General features: G+C 42.8%; 2 protein-coding genes across 2 annotated transcripts in view; one reads left to right on the top strand and one right to left on the bottom strand.

Annotated features, from left to right (window-relative positions):
* spata2 (spermatogenesis associated 2) overlaps positions 1-18,383 on the bottom strand; it is a 41,627-nt gene extending 23,244 nt beyond the window's left edge. The window contains exons 1-2 of the mRNA XM_070895009.1: positions 18,244-18,383; positions 7,670-8,101 (exon numbers count right to left, since the gene is read on the bottom strand). Of these exons, the coding sequence (XP_070751110.1) occupies positions 7,670-7,981 (312 nt within the window). The 5' untranslated portion in view covers positions 7,982-8,101; positions 18,244-18,383. The remainder of the gene's footprint in view (positions 1-7,669; positions 8,102-18,243) is intronic.
* A 418-nt stretch (positions 18,384-18,801) lies between these two features.
* Positions 18,802-19,184, top strand: part of rnf114 (ring finger protein 114) — a 30,729-nt gene continuing 30,346 nt past the window's right edge. Inside the window, exon 1 of the mRNA XM_070896006.1 lies at positions 18,802-18,852. The gene's annotated coding sequence lies outside the window, so the exon portion shown is untranslated. The remainder of the gene's footprint in view (positions 18,853-19,184) is intronic.

Here is a 19,184-nt window from a genome sequence, read left to right on the forward strand (position 1 = left end):
CCCTCCCTCCTAAATAACAGAGGGACATTTGCAATGTTCCAATTCAAAAAGGCACAATTCCTGAATCTAGAGCGCTTTGGAAAATCATCAATACATCTGCAACTTCCTCACTTATTTCTTTTAATACTCAAGTGGAAATTATCAGATTTTGGAGATTGTAATTCTCTATCCTCAGCACGGCACTGAGGGAGGGGCTCAGTCAGCCTAGAGTCCTTCTGAATCAGAGGATAATGTTTTACCAACTGGACCAGGTTAATATTATAGAAATATTAAACCAACTATCTTAGTTTTGACACTGAAATTTTGCAGTATGAACTTGAACAAAGAATCTTGAATAAAGGAACTCTATAATTCTTCATTCCCAGCAGTCGTCCCCAAAAAGGAACAACGAGCAATATATGCAAATACATTTTGTGGTGTGCTACTGAGATATACATTGTAGAAGGTCCGAGAATGAATCATCGATCTGTGCTGAGTTAGATGCAATCAGCCTGGCCAGCAGTTGGGGCACTGCAATTGGTTGGTGTTTGGGAAATCAGCTCGGGTTCTTGCTCCAGAATTGTATCCAGTGTCCTCGACTGGAAAGTGTACATGTTAGACAAGATCAGAATCAGACTTGGTCACATGGCAAATAAAACTGCTGACGACAATTTGTGGGCTTGCATTTCAAGAATGGCCACCTGGCCGAGGAACTGGAAAGCCAACGGTGACCGAGGTACTGGAAAGGCCTTCCGAGAAAATTGGAAGATAAAAACTACTTATTTCCAAACTAATCTCAAATTCATTGATTTCTAATAAGCTTCACTCACTTTCAAACTAGGTTTTTTTTTAAAAAAAGGAACTGTTTTTGCTCTTAGAACTTTTTATACTGTTTGAGGGGAGTGATGACACTGATGTCCCCCATCCTTAAACACAAGATCTACAGCTCAGTCACCAATCTGATAGATCGGAGTAGATAGATGTTGATTGGCATCCATTCTTCAGCTAATCAAGTTAACTTAAAAATAAATCCAAGTGATTTTAATTTGTATTGGTGCAATGCTTTATAACAGACTGAGCTGAAATAATACCCAAGAACCAATCAGACAGCAACTCTGATTTCCACAGCCAACATTTGTGCTAGAAAAATGAACTTGTGATGCAACATCTGAACCAGCAGTTGGACTGCCAGCACATGCACATGACTTAATATTAATAAAGTTCCACTGCTTTTAATGAAAAATTGTTTTGATTACTCAAACCTTATTAATTTTGTAAAAACAAAGCTTCAGTATTAGCTGAAGAATGTGATTCAATTGCCAGTAAAGATCATAATTTGCACCTGAACAGAATTTTCTCTCAAACCATAATAAACCCAGGGTGTTCCATAGTGAAACCATTTACACTGTTAAAATGAGTCGATCTCTCATGCCTTTATTCATTGTAAGAACAACTTGCATTTATATCATAGAAAAACTTCAGAGGAGTGGTAATCAGACAAAAAATAGACACCAAACCAAAGAAAATATTAGAACGGATGACCATTGGCTTGCTTTAAAAAGTGGAGTTTTAAGAAGGGTCTTAAAAAGGAGTGGTAAGTGTCGGTGGAAGGCCCAGATAGCTGAAGGCAAGGCCACTATTCTTGGGCAAAGCAGGGGAATGTAGAAAAGGCCAGAGACAAAGGAATGGAGTATGGAGTGTGTGTGGTGTGTGGTGTGTGGTGTGTGGTGTGTGGTGTGTGGTGTGTGGTGTGTGGTGTGTGTGTGTGTGTGTGTGTATATATGTATATGTGTATGGAAGGGGTGGGGGAGGGGAGAAAAGGGGTTATATTACTGTGCTGGGGGTGGTTACAGAAAAAAAAAAGGGGACAAGGCCATGAATCGGATTTAAATCTGATCGCGAGAATTTTAAGTTACTAGATCTAGAGGCAATTGTAGGTCAGGAAAGACAGGCGTGTTGGGTGAACGGGACTTGATACAGGATAGGGTGAACGGGACTTGATACAGGATAGGGTGTGGGCAACAGAGCTTTGGATGAGCTAAAATTTACAATGGGGAAGCCGGCCAGGAGAGCATGGGAATAATCAAGTCTAAAGGTGACAAAATAGATGAGATGGGCTGAGAGAGGGGTGGATATGCCAATGTTAGAGATGGAAATGAGTAGTGTTTGTTATGGAGAAGCTATGGTTAGCTCAGGGTCAAATAAGAACATAAGAAATAGCAGAAGTAGGCCATCTAGCCCCTCGAGCCTGCTCCGCCATTCAATAAGTTCATGGCTGAGCGACCCTGGCCTCAACTCCACTTCCCTGCCCTCTCCCCATAATCCTTAACTTCCTTATCTTTCAAAAATAGAACAAGATAGCAAACAAATGTGCCACTGTCTCCGGTTGAACACGAGAGGTGAATATAATCAGTGGTAAACTTATGGAGTTTGTAATGGGGGTCAGAGGCAATGGCTACAGTCTTCCCAATGGTTAACTGGAGGAAACTGCAGTTCATTCAAGACTGGATGTTGGACAGACTCACAGCACAGAGCAGCGGAGGGGTCGAGAGATAGTGCAGGATGTCATCAACATACATGCGAAAGCTGACCCTATGTCTTCAGACTATATTAGCAAGGGGCAGCATGTGGAAGAGGAGTGTATAGATCTTTGGAGGATGCGAGGCAATAGTATGTGGGTGAGTATAGTAATAATTACTGGAGATGATCGGATTATGATTGGATAGGTCAGAATGAAACCAAGCAAGGGCAGTTTCATTGAGTTGGACAATGGAGAGGGGTTGGAGGAGGATGGTGTGCTAGACTGTTTCAAAGGCTGCAGAGAAGTCGAGGAAGGAAATGCACCACTCTCACAGAGAATGTCATTTGTGACAAAATTGAAGCCATTTCAGCGCTGTGGCAGGGGTGGAGGCTTGATTGGAGAGTTTCAAACATGGAGTTGCAGGAAAGATGGGCATGTATATGGGAAGTAACAAGTTCAGCGACTTGAGGAAAGAGGTTGATGATAGGGCAATAGTTTGCAAGCACAGCAGGATTGAGGGTAGTTTTTTTTTGAGGAGAAGGATAATGGCTGAGGTATGATGATGATGGGTAAAAAATGTGGAAAAGATGACAATGAATTGCTCACACACCACAGATCCCTTGTAGAGGACACAGCGCTGGAAACGATCTCTAAATACCAGAGATTGTCACTCAAAAGTCAGTGAAATGTCTGTGGGCAGCTGCAAGCGTGATGAACGGTGAGTGCTGTTACTTCGTCACTGACTGCAAAATCTGGGCTATTATGTAATAGCAATCTGCTGTTGTATTAGAAAGTTTTTGCTTGTAGCCCACTAAATGCATTTAGCCAGTTCTGTATGACCCAAGAATGCAGGTGCACAGAACTAGCTCTGCCTCAACATCCAGGTCTGCTGTGATCAGAAAAACACTTAAAATAAATGACCGTATATTTTAGTTTAAATGGATATATTGAAATTCTAGGAACACCACTTATTAAAAAGAAATGCTTCATATATTGTGCAATGTTTAAATTGAATCCATCAATAGCTTAAGCTATGCTATGTTTCTGTAAAATTGGATCCAAGCTCACCTCATCCCCTCATTACAATGACTACACTCCAAAAGTACTTCATTGGCTGTAAAGTGCTTCGAGACATCCGGTGGTCATTAAAGGCGCTTTATAAATGCAAATCTTTCTTTTTTTTCCCCCATGCCCAGAACTTAAGTGACCTGGGTCAACATCTGATGTGCAGCAATGAAGTTTCTCTTTTCTCACAACAAAGCCAAGGATGCCATTAAGAGACTGAACTCAATATGAATCAAAATAAGCAAAGACCACACGTGGAGGGTGCCCCTCCACTGGGGCCTAAATCTGCCCAGGAATTGCTCCTTTTTTTTTTTGGAGCAACTTGATTTTTCTGGAGTATCTTAAAAATCCCCATTCTGCACATTTAATTTGCGCCTGTAAGTGAGTTAGTTAGGATTTTTTTCCCCCAAAAAGGGGTGTTACCAGCCATTTTGGCCATTAAAGCCAGTTTGGACAGCTAATAGTTGCTCCAAACTAACTTAGGCCAGCGTAAGTGGCCACTTGTGGCCGCACAGAAAATCCTTGCGGAGAGTTAAGAAATTAGCGCAGGTAGCCAGAGATTGGTGTTGGGGGGGGGGGGGGACACGGTGGTGAAGGGAAGCACAGAGGACCTTAAAAAGCACTAAACACCTTCACAACAACTAATACAGATCTTGTACTGTAACTTTTGCATAATTTACACATTCCACTATATAAGGCTTCATAAAATATGCATTTTCTAAAAAAAATTTTATCAGAAAACAAAGGGTTTCATAAAACCATTTCTGAATCAAATATTTTGCTAGCAGGTCTATGAACGAAGGTCATTTGCACAAGGTACCTGAGGGTGCCCATGCAGTTACTCCCCAATAAGGCACCCGTGGGTGCTGATGGAATGTTCCCAACAGGCGATCTACGGGCATCCATGCAGTTGCTCACTAAGAATTGGTGGGATTTTAAAAAAATTGACCCAAGTCATGATTACTACCAAAACAAAAGCCACGACCAGATATTTGCTGGTACTGTGACCAAATCTAAGGAAAGTTCTCTCTGTGGAAATGTATTTTTATCTAAGCTGATGCCACACGGTATTTTTGTGCCCTTTTTAATATATAACAAAATGGAGTCCTGGTCCTTCCAGAAATTTCTACATAAAGCAGTCGGCTTGCATAAACAGCTAAACCTGGCTTGAAATGACTGATAACCACCAGACAGCTAGGAGACAAGTCCTGCTGAGACAGGTACCCCCATGGTGCTCTCCTATTGTCCATATAACACCAGTTCCACTCCATCCCAGCCTTTTCGAAGTACTCAAACCACCAGCCATTATCTCTTGTAGAGACCTCATCCATTTGATGCAAAAAGATAACTGACCAAGAAACTGGACAATCCTGACACAATGCAAGGCAGGTAATAGCTTATTACCACACTCTCATCGAATAATGGCCGGCTGGCCTACTAATAACCCTGACAAAAGGAAATATCTGGAAACCATGTCAGGACAAGGATGTAGTAATTAACTCTTTATCTGTATTCACTGACTGCGAGACAGAGCCAATACACAGGGAGAGGCCATAACTTGGGTTTTACTGTATAAATATATTGTGAAACTGTACCATTTGGGAGGTGTTCACTTAGCCATTGCTAGCAAGTAAATTAAAGAAACTTCTGCCGGAGCTGAAGGTGTCCAAGTCATTTATCGGAGGTTGAGATTTCGACATCTCTGGTCATTCTCGCCTCTTAACAGCCAGTTGCATTGTGCCATTGAGAGAGACTTTTTCTAAATCATTTCTAGAAACTCTCCTCCTCTTCCCCCCCCCCCCCCGCACCAACCTGTTTCTTGTAGCTCAGTGCACGCGCTGGGAGGGCGAGGAGCTACTGCGCATGCGCGCTGCTGCCGGCACTGTTTTCGGCGCAGGGCTGTGGCTCCGCCCCCCACGCCACGAGAAACACCGCGCCAGGACCCAGGAGACACAGCAGAGCGGCCAGAATCGTTAGTAAGTTTTTTGGCGCCGTTTTGAGCGCACAAAGTCTGCGCATCATGGGACAGTGCGCCAGAAAAAGGGGTTGGGGAAATTTGGGCCCCAAGAGTGGAGCACCAAAAAGGTTGCAGTGTCTCAAATGTGAGCAGTTTAGTTCAACAGGTTTTATTGAATTGCATTTTGAATCTTTGTGTTGCAGCAAAGCTTTCACTGCAAATTATTAGAAGAGTATTTTCAAACACTTCAGTTAGACAGGTCAACCTCTCTCCTCCCCCTCAATATTCTTTCTTTCCTGAAGATGACAACATGCTGGCAACAGTACCTCATTGAAATAATTACTGCATGTTCCAGCCTAAAGCTGATATTACCCCTTCCTAGTCCAAGAACACTGAGGCCAACTGTAGTACTGTACTGTACCTGCACCACTTAAATCAGCTAACACAGCACAAGCCAAGTATTCAATCGGAAACCTTCATACTCTATATGACGCAGTGCTACATTTGCACAATAAACCCTGGACCTGGTGCTTTGAAATTAACATTCAAGTAGATCCATTCCTATTAACTACGGCAATCAGATTATAAATGTTCGGATTATAGTCAATAACATTTGCATTAGTAATGGATTCTGATACGTTTACATCATTTAAAATGCTGCAGGTCATACAGCATCAACACAATGGGCCCAAGTTTCCACATGATTTGCGCCTGATTTTTTAGGAGCAACTGGTGGAGAACGGACTATCTTAGAAATCGCAATTCTCCACATTTTTTTTTCTGCAGTTCTAGTCAGGTAGAACAGTTCTACTTTGGAACAGAATTTTTTCTTCAAAAGGGGGCGTGTCCGGCCACTGACGCCTGATTTCAAAGTTTCCACAGTGAAAACGTACTCCAAACTAACTTACAATGGAGCAAGTGAAGATTTTTGTAGAACTGAAAAAACCTGTTCTACACATTAAAAAAATCAGGCGCAGGTTACAAATTAGGCGTCCAGAACGAGGTGGGGAGGAGGGGGGGGGGGAAGGGAAGTCATTAAATTCGACAATAAATCCTTATTTATACTTCTACAAATATTATACAAATAAATCCAACCTGAATAAACATTTATAAGCAAAGAAAAGATTAAATAAACCATCTTCCTACCTGTGTGAAATTGCTTCAGCCACGGAGAATGCTGCAGTCAGCCTCACAAGTTGAGGCACCCGTTCGTTCCTGCGGGGTGGGGGGGGGGGGGGGGAGGAGGGAAGGCGCCAGTTCGTTCCCGCGGGGGCAGGGGGGGGGGAGGGGGGTGGGGAAAGGAGGCGCCCGTTCGTTCCAGCGGGGGGGGGGGGGGGAGGAGCCATCAGCACTGAGGCTGCAAGAAGCCTCAGTGCTGATGGCAATGTGCTTTTATTTTAAAAAATTCAAAAATTAAACAGCTACAAAGAACTACAAAAATAGCCGAGTGCCAATGTTTCCTTCACACTGCGCGTGTGCGAACGCTCCAACGCGCACGCGCAGCGTCGCCGGCAGGAAAAAAACTAATTTAAATGGTACCCGCCCCCTCCCACTTAAAAATCGGCACGAGTGTAGGCTCCGCCCCCCTGGGCGCCGCGCCAAACAGACAAGGAGCTGCAAAGCGCTCCAGAATCGCGCGTTTTTTTTCCGGCGCCATTTTAGGCGCGAAAAACGGGCGCCCAGCTTGGAGGGGCGCCCGTTTTTTATCGTGTGGAAACTTGGGCCCTTTAAATCTAAAAACCATATTGGCATTAGTTTGTCCTATACTGCCTGTCTAGAGAAAATATTCTGCTTTCACCTTCAACATTCTTTAAAAATCATTGCAAAAAAGTTTGCAAAGATTTTAAAGAATTTTCTTAATTAGAAGACACCAAGCTGCTTAAGACTATTTTACAATGCAAATGCTGGCTTGTGGAGTTTTGGTTCACATAATGCACTGACTAACAGGTGTCTCTAGCAAACATTATAAATATCCTACAATGTACATACACAAACCAAACTGCAACAAATGCTTTTGTTTAAAAAGAACTTTAAAGAATCTAGCACCATTTATTTTCAAACAATTTACTAGTAAATCCATTTACAGATTTTAATTTATAACGTACCTGCCACCAAACTACCTCAAAGTATGAAATTGTCTACTCTACCTTTATTGTTTTAAATTCTTTTTTCCAGGGGTATAGAAAGAGGTTAGTGCAGAAGGTTTCCAGAATTCCAAAGGCAGTGAGAAGCGCATTTAAACTTGATGTTCGGAGCATCTTCAAGGCATTCTCCATCATATCATAAAATCTAAACGCCTTAAATCTTTTACTGGAGTCCTGGCGATATAAATCAAGTAAGGATGTGGCCGTCTTCTTAAGGCCTGCATCATCAATTATGTGATCCCTTTCACTCAATTTTAATTCACAAATCTGTACGTATTTCCGAAACAAAGTATCTCTGATTTTATTTGTATCCATTCGGAATTGTTTGTGTGGCACACAGTTCACCACAGCTTGTCCATGGCTTTCCTGTTGTTTTCAGACTGGGAGCAGTTTCTAGATTACAATCACTGATGCCAGGGAAAGTGATGCACCTAACTGCAACATGAAAGGAAGACATATAATTAGAAATTGAACCGTGACACATGATCACAAATCATTACTAGATAAGGCAGAGAAAATGGTAAATATAACAGTTGAGGTTATGCTTTAATCCATGAACTGTTTGTTGCAAAAATCTAATTCATAAGTGAATATGCAGTCATAAACCATTGTATTTATAATCAGATAAAATTAACAAAACCAGACCAAAATGAATCATCAGCACAGTACTTCATATATCAGAATAGTAGTTGTAAAGGTTAAATGTCAAACTGGAATGCAAATGCTTACAACCAATACTTTTTTTTAAAAAGTACAAATATACTATAATGGGATTTCCAGAATATTAAGAACAGAAAGGTATTTAATAAACTATCGAAAGTAAAGTCCGTTAGGTTTAAAGATGACTGTGCTAGTAAACATCAGCAATGCTATAGGCTCTTTCTATCTGACTTAGTGGAAAACCCAAGCCTATAGTGTAGTCATGTTTTCTTTGAGGTGTACATATGTCTGATTTTCCCAAATAAAATTTCAAAAACATTTTAAAAATGTTGCCTATGTGTTTCAACTTGCATTTTAGTTAAATGGAGTACAAAGATGCCAATATATTTTTATATAAAACAAAAACCTCACTTGATCAAAACCATTTCTTATTGCAATCTTTACTACCATGAAAACAAAACTGGTTGCACAAGGGACACATGTCTATCAAGGATTGCAAAAAAAAGCAAATGTTCATCTCTGATGAGAGATATTTAAGTATATCCCACATAACTGTGCTGTTACTGAAAATTTTCAAGCAGATTTGGTCTAAAGTTTAGATGTAATTAAAACATTATAGAACATAGCTACATAGAAACATAGAAAATAGGTGCAGGAGTAGGCCATTCGGCACTTCGAGCCTGCACCGCCATTCAATGAGCTCATGGCTGAACATGCAACTTCAGTACCCCATTCCTGCTTTCTCGCCATACCCCTTGAGCCCCCTAGTAGTAGGGACTACATCTAACTCCTTTTTGAATATATTTAGTGAATTGGCCTCAACAACTTTCTGTGGAAGAGAATTCCACAGGTTCACCACTCTCTGGGTGAAGAAGTTTCTCCTCATCTCAGTCCTAAATGGCTTACCCCTTATCCTTAGACTGTGACCCCTGGTTCTGGACTTCCCCAACATTGGGAACATTCTTCCTGCATCTAACCTGTCTAAACCCATCAGAATTTTATGAGATCCCCTCTCATTCTTCTGAACTCCAGTGAATACAAGCCCAGTTGATCCAGTCTTTCTTGATATATCAGTCCTGCCATCCCGGGAATCAGTCTGGTGAACCTTCGCTGCACTCCCTCAATAGCAAGAATGTCCTTCCTCAAGTTAGGAGACCAAAACTGTACACAATACTCCAGGTGTGGCCTCACCAAGGCCCTGTACAACTGTATTAACACCTCCCTGCCCCTGTACTCAAATCCACTCGCTATGAAGGCCAACATGCCATTTGCTTTCTTAACCGCCTGCTGTACCTGCATGCCAACCTTCAATGACTGATGTACCATGACACCTCCCCTTTTCCTAATCTGTCACCATTCAGATAATAGTCTGTCTCTGTTTTTGCAACCAAAGTGGATAACCTCACATTTATCAATATTATACTTCATCTGCCATGCATTTGCCCACTCACCTAACCTATCCAAGTCACTCTGCAGCCTAATAGCATCCTCCTCGCAGCTCACACTGCCACCCAACTTAGTGTTATCCGCAAATTTGGAGATACTACATTTAAACCCCTCATCTAAATCATTAATGTACAATGTAAACAGCTGGGGCCCCAGCACAGAACCTTGTGGTATCCCACTTAGTCACTGCCTGCCATTTTGAAAAGTACCCATTTACTCCTACTCTTTACTTCCTGTCTGCCAACCAGTTCTCAAATTCACGTCAGCACACTACCCCCAATCGCATGTGCTTTAACTTTACACATTAATCTCTTGTGTGGGATCTTGTCGAAAGCCTTCTGAAAGTCCAAATACACCACATCAACTGGTTCTCCCTTGTCCACTCTACTGGAAACATCCTCAAAAAATTCCAGAAGATTTGTCAAGCATGATTTCCCTTTCACAAATCCATGCTGACTTGGACCTATCATGTCACCTCTTTCTAAATGCGTTGCTATGACATCCTTAATAATTGATTCAATCATTTTACCCACTACCGATATCAGGCTGACTGGTCTATAATTCCCTGTTTTCTCTCTCCCTCCTTTTTTAAAAAGTGGGGTTACATTGGCTACCCTCCATTCCATAGGAACTGATCCAGAGTTGATGGAATGTTGGAAAATGACTGTCAATGCATCCGCTATTTCCAAGGCCACCTCCTTAAGTACTCTGGGATGCAGACCATCAGGCCCTGGGGATTTATCGGCTTTCAATCCCATCAATGCGGATGAGACTAGGACAGAGTACAAATCAAGAAATAACGGAGGCTTGTAAGAAAAATACGACAATAATCATGGATGATTTTAATCATATTGATTGAACAAATCAAATTGACAAAGGTAGCCTTGAGGAAGAGTTCATCGTGTATTCGGAATGGTTTCTTCAAACAATATGTTGTGGAACCAACCAGGGAGCAGACTATTTTAGATCTGTTAATGTGCAATGAAACTGGATTAATTAATGATCTCATAGTAAAGGATCCTTTTGGGAAGAGTGATCATAGCATGGTTGAATTTCAAATTCAGCTGGAGGGTGAGAAAGCTAGGTCTCAAACTAGTCCTAAACTTAAACAAAGGCAATTACAAAGGTATGAAGGCAGAGTTGGTTAAAGTGGACTGGGAAAATAGATTAAACGGTAAGACGATAGATGAGCAGTGGCAAACATTTAAAGGAGATATTTCATAACTCTCAGCAAAGATATATTCCAGTGAGAAATAAAGAATCTAAGGGAAGGATGAACCATTCGTGGCTAACCAAGGAAGTAAAGGATGGTATCAAATTGAAAACAAAGGCATACAATGTTGCGAAGAATAGTGGAAGGCCAGAGCATTGGGAAATGTTTAGAAACCAGCAAAGGACAACTAAAAAAATAATAGAGGGAGAAGGTAATTTATGAGAGTAAAATAGCAAGAAATATAAAAACAGACAGTAAGAATTTCTATAGGTATATAAAAAGGAAGAAAGTAGCTAAAGTAAACGTTGGTCCCTTCGTGGATGAGACTAGGGAATTAATAATGGGAAACAGGGAAATGGTAGAGACTTTGAACAAATATTTTGTATCAGTCTTCACAGTAGAGGACACTAAAAGCATCCAATAATTGACTGGGGGGCCGGGGGGGGGGGGGGGGGGGGAGGAACTTAAAACAATCACTATCACTAGAGAAAAAGTACTAGACAAACTAATGGGACTAAAGGTGGACAAGTCCCCTGGACCTGATGGCCTGCATCCCAGTGTCTTAAAATAAGTGGCTGCAGAGGTTGTATGTAATCTACCAAAATTCTCTGGATTCTGAAGAGGTCCCAGCAGATTGGAAAACCGCAAATGTAACGGCCCTATTTAAGAATGGAGGAAGACAGAAAACAGGCAACTATAGACTAGTTAGCCTAACAGCTGTCATTGGGAAAATGCTGGGGTCCGTTATTTAAGGAAGTAGTAGAAGGACATTTAGAAAATCATAATAGTCAAGCAGAGTCAGTATGGTTTTATGGGCTCAATTTTGGCCCATGTAATTTTTCGGCGCACACCCAAGGTGCGCCACTTTTCTCCGTTGCCAAGTGCGCCGAAAAATCTCAGCCCCACTTTGGCCGCTGTCCGACCTCTGCCCAATCGTCGCACAGCGTGGCCAGTCGAGTCGGGGGTGGAGCCAACGTCCTGCGCTGAAAACAGTGTCGGGACGTCTGCACATGCGCACTGGAGTCGGGTCGCGATGTCCGCGCATACGTAGCAACGCCAAAATTTGGCAATCGGCCTAGCCTCTCTCTCTCTCTCTCTTTCCCTCTCCCAACAGATGCAGCATTCACTCGCTCGCCTCCTCCCCCATTCATTTGTAGCCCAGCCTCTCTCTCCCCGTGGAATATAGATGGCGCGTTGAATCCCGATACCGATCGCTCCCGCCCCTAGCCCAGGCCGAGTGGTTTCCCGGTGCACGTTGTCGCGCCGCCCCTAGCCCAGGCCGAGTGGCTTCCCGGTGCACGTTGTCGTGCCGCTCCTAGCCCAGGCTGAGTGGCCTCCTGCACAGCCCGGCTCGCTGCCTTCCCGGGCCGAGTTTTAAGATGAAGGTAGGACTTCAATTTTTTATTTGCTATTTAATTCTTAGAATTTTTTGTTTTCAAGGTTTGTTGGTTTGTAAGGCTTGGTGCTTTAGGTGCAGGTCCTCTCTGTTTCCCTTCCCGTCCTGTCCCTATCCCAGGCCGAATGTACCTACCTGCGCCGATTTCTTAACTCTCCGCAAAGGTTTTCTGAAGTGGCCACATACACTGGCCTAAGTAGATTTGGAGTAACTATTAGCTGGCTAAAGTTGCCTAAATGGGCAGAATTGGCATAGGTGGCTGGTAACGTCCCTTTTTGAGAAAAAAAACCAAAAAATATTGTAACTAACTCAGTTACTCTGATGCAAATTGATTGGGGAAACTGGGGATTTTTAAGTTACACCAGAAAAACCAAGTTACTCCAAAAAAAAAAGAGCAACTCCTGGCCAAAATTTGAGCCCTATGAAAGGGAAATCAAGTTTGACAAATTTTCTGGAGTTCTTTGAGGATGTAACAGAAGGCATTCAATAAGCTGCCACATAAAAAGTTACTGCACAAGATAAGAGCTCATGGGGTTCGAGGCAATATATTAGCATGGATAGAGGATCGGCTGACTAACAGAAAACAGTTGGGATAAATGGATCATTTTCAGGTTGGTAAACTGTAACTAGTGGGGTGCCACAGGGATCAGTGCTGGGGCCTCAACTATTTACAATCTAAATTAATAACTTGGATGAAGGGACCGAGTGTAATGTATCATCAGCAAATTTGGTTACAAAGTAGGTGGGAAAGCAAGTTGTGTGGATGATGCAAAGAATCTGCAAAGGTATATAAACAGGCTAAATGAGTGGTCAAAAATCTGGCAACTGGAGTATAATGTGGGAAAATGTGAGGTTATCCATTTTGCTAGGAAAAATAAAAAAGCAAATTATTTAAATGGAGAGCGATTACAAAATGCTGAGGTACAACGGGATCTGGGAGTCCTTGTACATGAAACACAAAAAGTTACCATGCAGTTACAGCAAGTAATAAGGAAGGCAAATGAAATGTTGGCCTTTATTGCAAGGGGAATGGAGTATAAAAATAGGGAAGTTCTGCTACAACTGTACAGGGCATTGGTGAGACCATGCCTGGAGTACTGCATACAGTTTTGGTCTCCTTATATAAGGAGGGATACACTGGCATTGCAAGCAGTTTAAAGTAGGTTTACGAGGTTGATTCCTGAAATGAAGGGGTTGTCTTATGAAGAAAGGTTGAGCAGATTAGGCCTATACATTGGAGCTTAGAAAAATGAGAGGGGATTTTATTGAAACATACAAGATACTGAAGGGGCTTGACAGGGTAGAAACATAGAAACATAGAAAATAGGTGCAGGAGTAGACCATTCGGCCCTTCTAGCCTGCACCGCCATTCAATGAGTTCATGGCTGAACATGCAACTTCAGTACCCCATTCCTGCTTTCTCACCATACCCCTTGATTCCCCTAGTAGTAAGGACTTCATCTAACTCCTTTTTGAATATATTTAGTGAATTGGCCTCAACAACTTTCTGTGGTAGAGAATTCCACAGGTTCACCACTCTCTGGGTGAAGAAATTCCTCCTCATCTCGGTCCTAAATGGCTTCCCCCTTATCCTTAGACTGTGTCCCCTGGTTCTGGACTTCCCCAACATTGGGAACATTCTTCCTGCATCTAACCTGTCTAACCCCGTCAGAATTTTAAACGTTTCTATGAGGTCCCCTCTCATTCTTCTGAACTCCAGTGAATACAAGCCCAGTTGATCCAGTCTTTCTTGATAGGTCAGTCCCGCCATCCCGGGAATCAGTCTGGTGAACCTTCGCTACACTCCCTCAATAGCAAGAATGTCCTTCCTCAGGTTAGGAGACCAAAACTGTACACAATACTCCAGGTGTGGCCTCACCAATGCCCTGTACAATTGTAGCAACACCTCCCTGCCCTTGTACTCAAATCCCCTCGCTATGAAGGCCAACATGCCATTTGCTTTCTTAACCGCCTGCTGTACCTGCATGCCAACCTTCAATGACTGATGTACCATGACACCCAGGTCTCTTTGCACCTGCCCTTTTCCTAATCTGTCACCATTCAGATAATAGTCTGTCTCTCTGTTTTTACCACCAAAGTGGATAACCTCACATTTATCCACATTATACTTCATCTGCCATGCATTTGCCCACTCACCTAACCTATCCAAGTCGCTCTGCAGCCTCATAGAATCCTCCTTGCAGCTCACACTGCCACCCAACTTAGTGTCATCCGCAAATTTGGAGATACTACATTTAATCCCCTCGTCTAAATCATTAATGTACAGTGTAAACAGCTGGGGCCCCAGCACAGAACCTTGCGGTACCCCACTAGTCACTGCCTGCCATTCTGAAAAGTCCCCATTTACTCCTACTCTTTGCTTCCTGTCTGACAACCAGTTCTCAATCCATGTCAGCACACTACCCCCAATCCCATGTGCTTTAACTTTGCACATTAATCTCTTGTGTGGGACCTTGTCGAAAGCCTTCTGAAAGTCCAAATATACCACATCAACTGGTTCTCCCTTGTCCACTCTACTGGAAACATCCTCAAAAAATTCCAGAAGATTTGTCAAGCATGATTTCCCTTTCACAAATCCATGCTGACTTGGACCTATCATATTACCTCTAGATGCAGAGAGGATGTTTCCCCTCGTGGGGAAATCTAGAACTCAGGGGCATAAGTTCAGAATAAGGGGTCACCCATTTAAAACAGAAATGAGGAGGAACTTCTTCGCTCAGAAGGTCATGAATCTTTGGAATTCTCTTCCCTAGAGAGCTGTGGAGGCTGGGTCATTGAATATATTTAAGATGGAGACAGATAGATTTTTGAATGATAAGGGAGTTGAGGGTTATGGGGAGCAGACAGGGAAGTGGAGTTGAGGCCAAGATCAGATCAGCCATGATCTTATTGAATGGCGGAGCAGGCTTGAGCCAAATGGTCTACTCCAGCTCCTGTTTCTTCTATTCTTATTTACCCCAGCACAATGTTGCATTTTGCCATTTGAAGGGCTAGAATTTCACCGACTTTGCGACCGGGTTTTTGCCACGATTTGACCCTGCGCAACGAAAACCAGGTCAGCAGGGTCTTCGGGCACCTTTTTTCGGCAGCACTTCCACGTACAGCCGGGGAGAGATGCGCCGACTTACAATGCCGCAGATTGTGTTACCATTGTAATTTCGGCACTCTCCGCCACGCCCAGAATACTAACAGGATTAAACTTGTCGGTGCAGCCCTGCCAGCGATACGTATAAAAGTGGTACGTATAAAGCCCTGCAAAAAAGGTAAGTTAAAGTTTTTATTTTAAATTATTTTGTCAGCGATTTAGTAGGTAAGGGTTTTGTGAATGTTTATTGCAATTTTTTTGTTTTGTTTTTTTCCCCCCTTCCAAGGCCTCTCACAATGCTACCAGCCTTGGACTAAAGTTGCTGAAACTCATGGTTTGTGCTGTGAATCCTTGTGCAACGCCGAGTTTACCGATGAAGCAGAAGTAAAGGCCGAAATTTTAGCCTAAAAACTGTAGCGCAGCGAAAACGGTAATTTTAGCGCAAAACTACGTTTGCCGACAACCGAAAACCTCGCTCAATATTTCTTGTTCAAAATTAGAACAAAATATTTACTCAGCAGTCCTCATTTCTATTTCTTTCTTATGTTTACAGATCAGTATAGCAAAGAACTTCAATAAACTACAAGCAGCAATTAGTTCATCTTTCTTCTCCATATATTGATCAAACAACTGTATATTTCCAATGTATGTTTTAATTTCTACTGGCTAGATTAGTGCTTTGATATTTCAATGAGGCAAGCGTCAAGCCAGATCTTTTATTGGGGAAAACAACACGTTACCTGTCACAACTAAAACATCAACTTTTCCCTCATTGGTAGTGAACTTCATGAACAGTAACAATTGTGTTTTTCAAAACAAATTTTTCAAATTTCAAATTCAATTTCAGCAATCTTTGTTGCTGAGGCTCAATGTTGTCATTACACAACAGGGAAGAAAGAGTATTAACTTGCTGGCAACACAATATTAATAATAGTCTGTTATTAAAAACAAAAAACTAACAAAACAAACCACAAGGAATGAGAACTGACAGATACAGGCAAAAGGATGTGCAAGAATGAAATACCTATATTTATATTTCAAAATACAAAATGGCCCACACTAACTACACAGTAGCAAAGTCAGACTTGAGCTGTGAAAGTTACCTACACTAATAAAATATATAAATGGGTATTTTTGGACATTAATTACTATTATATTTATACCACAAGTTTGTACAATTACTCGTGTGTCAAGTACTATTTTTGGTTTTATTTTAACCTTTGAAAGCAATTACGCTTCCATGGCATTAAAGCACATGCTGGTCACCACAAATTTCACTATTCGTAAAGTAAACAACAAATTTTAAGAGCTTTCAGTTGAACTGTGCAGCCAATACATACAAGTGGAACACAATGGTCCTGAAATTGCAGTCGCTCATCAATGATTGCAATGGAATCCTTTATCATTGGAGGACCGGGCTCATGTGATCCCAGGGATGCTTCCGAACCACCTGCATCACTGGAATCTATTGGCCTTTATGCTGCCGTATGCCTGGAGGTCCGAGACCGCAACTCTACACAGCCTGGACGCCAGGAGGTAGGTTTGGACTTGTTTAGCAGGTCGGAGGTGTACTCTGGAGACAAGCCTCTGACCGCAATTTCTAGGCCAATAAAAACAGCATTGTAGTCTACGTTGTTATTTCTGCAGATGTTTACACTCCTTATAGCAATTAGTATGGGTTGAGGGAATGGGATAGATTACACATCCTCTTTCATTATTACCCAACTCCTTTGCATTTATTACCTATGCATTCAATTTCAAAATTGTCAAACACAATTTCAGATTGATGAGCAAGATGCTTTTCCAATATCAGCATTAAAGCCGTTTCAAACAAATTAGAAATACATTTAGGAAGTTTCACTTCTAACACATGTCTGTCATACTTCAAAACATAAAATGTTCATTTATATTTTTAAAAATCAGTTGTTTACTGTTGGCTTTTCAGACCCTGAATATCTGGTCCTTGGAATGTGGTTGAAATGGGCACAATCCCAGAGGATGTGCAGGGCTTAAAGGTCAGGCCAGATGAAACACTGCTCCATTTTAACAACTAAAGATCACAAATGTGTTCTAGACTATCTTGGGAGCAATGCCACAAATCTGCTACTACTCGATGACTGAATTATGTGGTATACAAATTATACCTCTGTCTAAATGCTCCAGCATCCTGAACCCTAGCCTATCTGTGGAAACTGAACACCAGAAGTAGGTTCTAGGAATGGTAAGACTTCAAATTCAACAGGTTAAATCCGAGTTATGTTCTCTTATATATTGTATATTCGTCATATAAGGCAAGACTCTCTGGTCCAATAAAGATTAACTGCCCCTATCAACTTGTAACCATTACACTTTCAAAATGATTCTTCTTCATCATCATAATTACATACTTTTTGTATCAACTTCCTGGTTTAGTGCTGCGTTTTACGTGCACTTCTCTTAAAATTAAAAGACCGATGGAGGTTGCACTGGGCATTGCCATTTCTGCTGCTCCAGAAACAAAAATATAACGCTGGCCACTGGAACACAACACATCCATATTGAGTCACAGCAATGCTATGTAGGCCCACTGCCACTTGAATCAATATACGCTGTCCTCTAATGTGACGGCGCCATCTTCGATTCATCAAGCAACACTTGCACCTCAATTAAGAGCCATTTTTTCCCTCCCTCCAATTCGTCGCTTTCTTGCCACAGCTCCGAGTATGGCCGTGTCATAAGGATGCTGATTATAAGATGCGGCCAAGTGGCGGACTCACCGTGCAATGTTATCCATTGGGAAACCGGTGCCGAACAGACTCGCGTAACTCGACCACAAGCAGCAGATTGCTCCCACCGCCTGCTCGCCGTCTGATTGGCTGTCGCCAACTTCTGGGTCCGCGAGCTCTTGCAGGCAGTCAAAAACCCAACGGCCTGCGCACTAGGCTGGCGCGGAAGGGGTGCGCCGTTGAACCCAACAGCCGGCGCGCCTGCGCACTAGGCTGGCTCGAGGGGGTGCGCCGTTAAATCCAGCAGACGGCGCGCCTGCGCACTAGGCTAGCGCGGGAGGAGTGCGCCGTTAAACCCAACAGCCAGTGCGCCTGCGCACTAGGCTGGTTCGAGGGGGTGCGCCGTTAAATCCAGCAGACGGCGCGCCTGCGCACTAGGCTAGCGCGAGAGGGGTGCGCCGTTAAACCCAACAGCTTGCGCGCCTGCGCACTAGGCTGGCTCGAGGGGGTGCGCCGTTACTTCCAGCAGACGGCGCGCCTGCACACTAGGCTGGCGCGGGAGGGGTGCGCTGTTAAACCCAACGGCCGGCGCGCCTGCGCACAAGACAACGGGAGGGGGCGGGGCTGGCGTCAAACGGACAACAGCGAATCTCATCTCTGGTAAGTTTAGCATATACGTCCCATCGTTTGATAAGGACTTCCAATATGTATTTAATTTTAATTCACTGGAGAATATGCCACTATAATTATGCGCAACAAGCAGTCTGCGAGGGAGCTTCCTTTGAGTGAGCAAGGTGGGTCAAGCGCACCTCATCCTCAGCGGATGGACAGCAGTGAATCAGGCCATTCAGCCCAACCAGTCCGTATCGGCTTATGCCCTCCACTTATACTATCCCCTAGATGTCTGTAGTACTGTAGCAGGACTGACCTATCAAGAAAGACTGAATCAACTGGGCTTGTATTCACTGGAGTTCAGAAGAATGAGAGGGGAC

This window comes from Pristiophorus japonicus, chromosome 12 (genome assembly GCF_044704955.1).
Source record: "Pristiophorus japonicus isolate sPriJap1 chromosome 12, sPriJap1.hap1, whole genome shotgun sequence".
Taxonomy (NCBI): Eukaryota; Metazoa; Chordata; class Chondrichthyes; family Pristiophoridae; genus Pristiophorus; species Pristiophorus japonicus.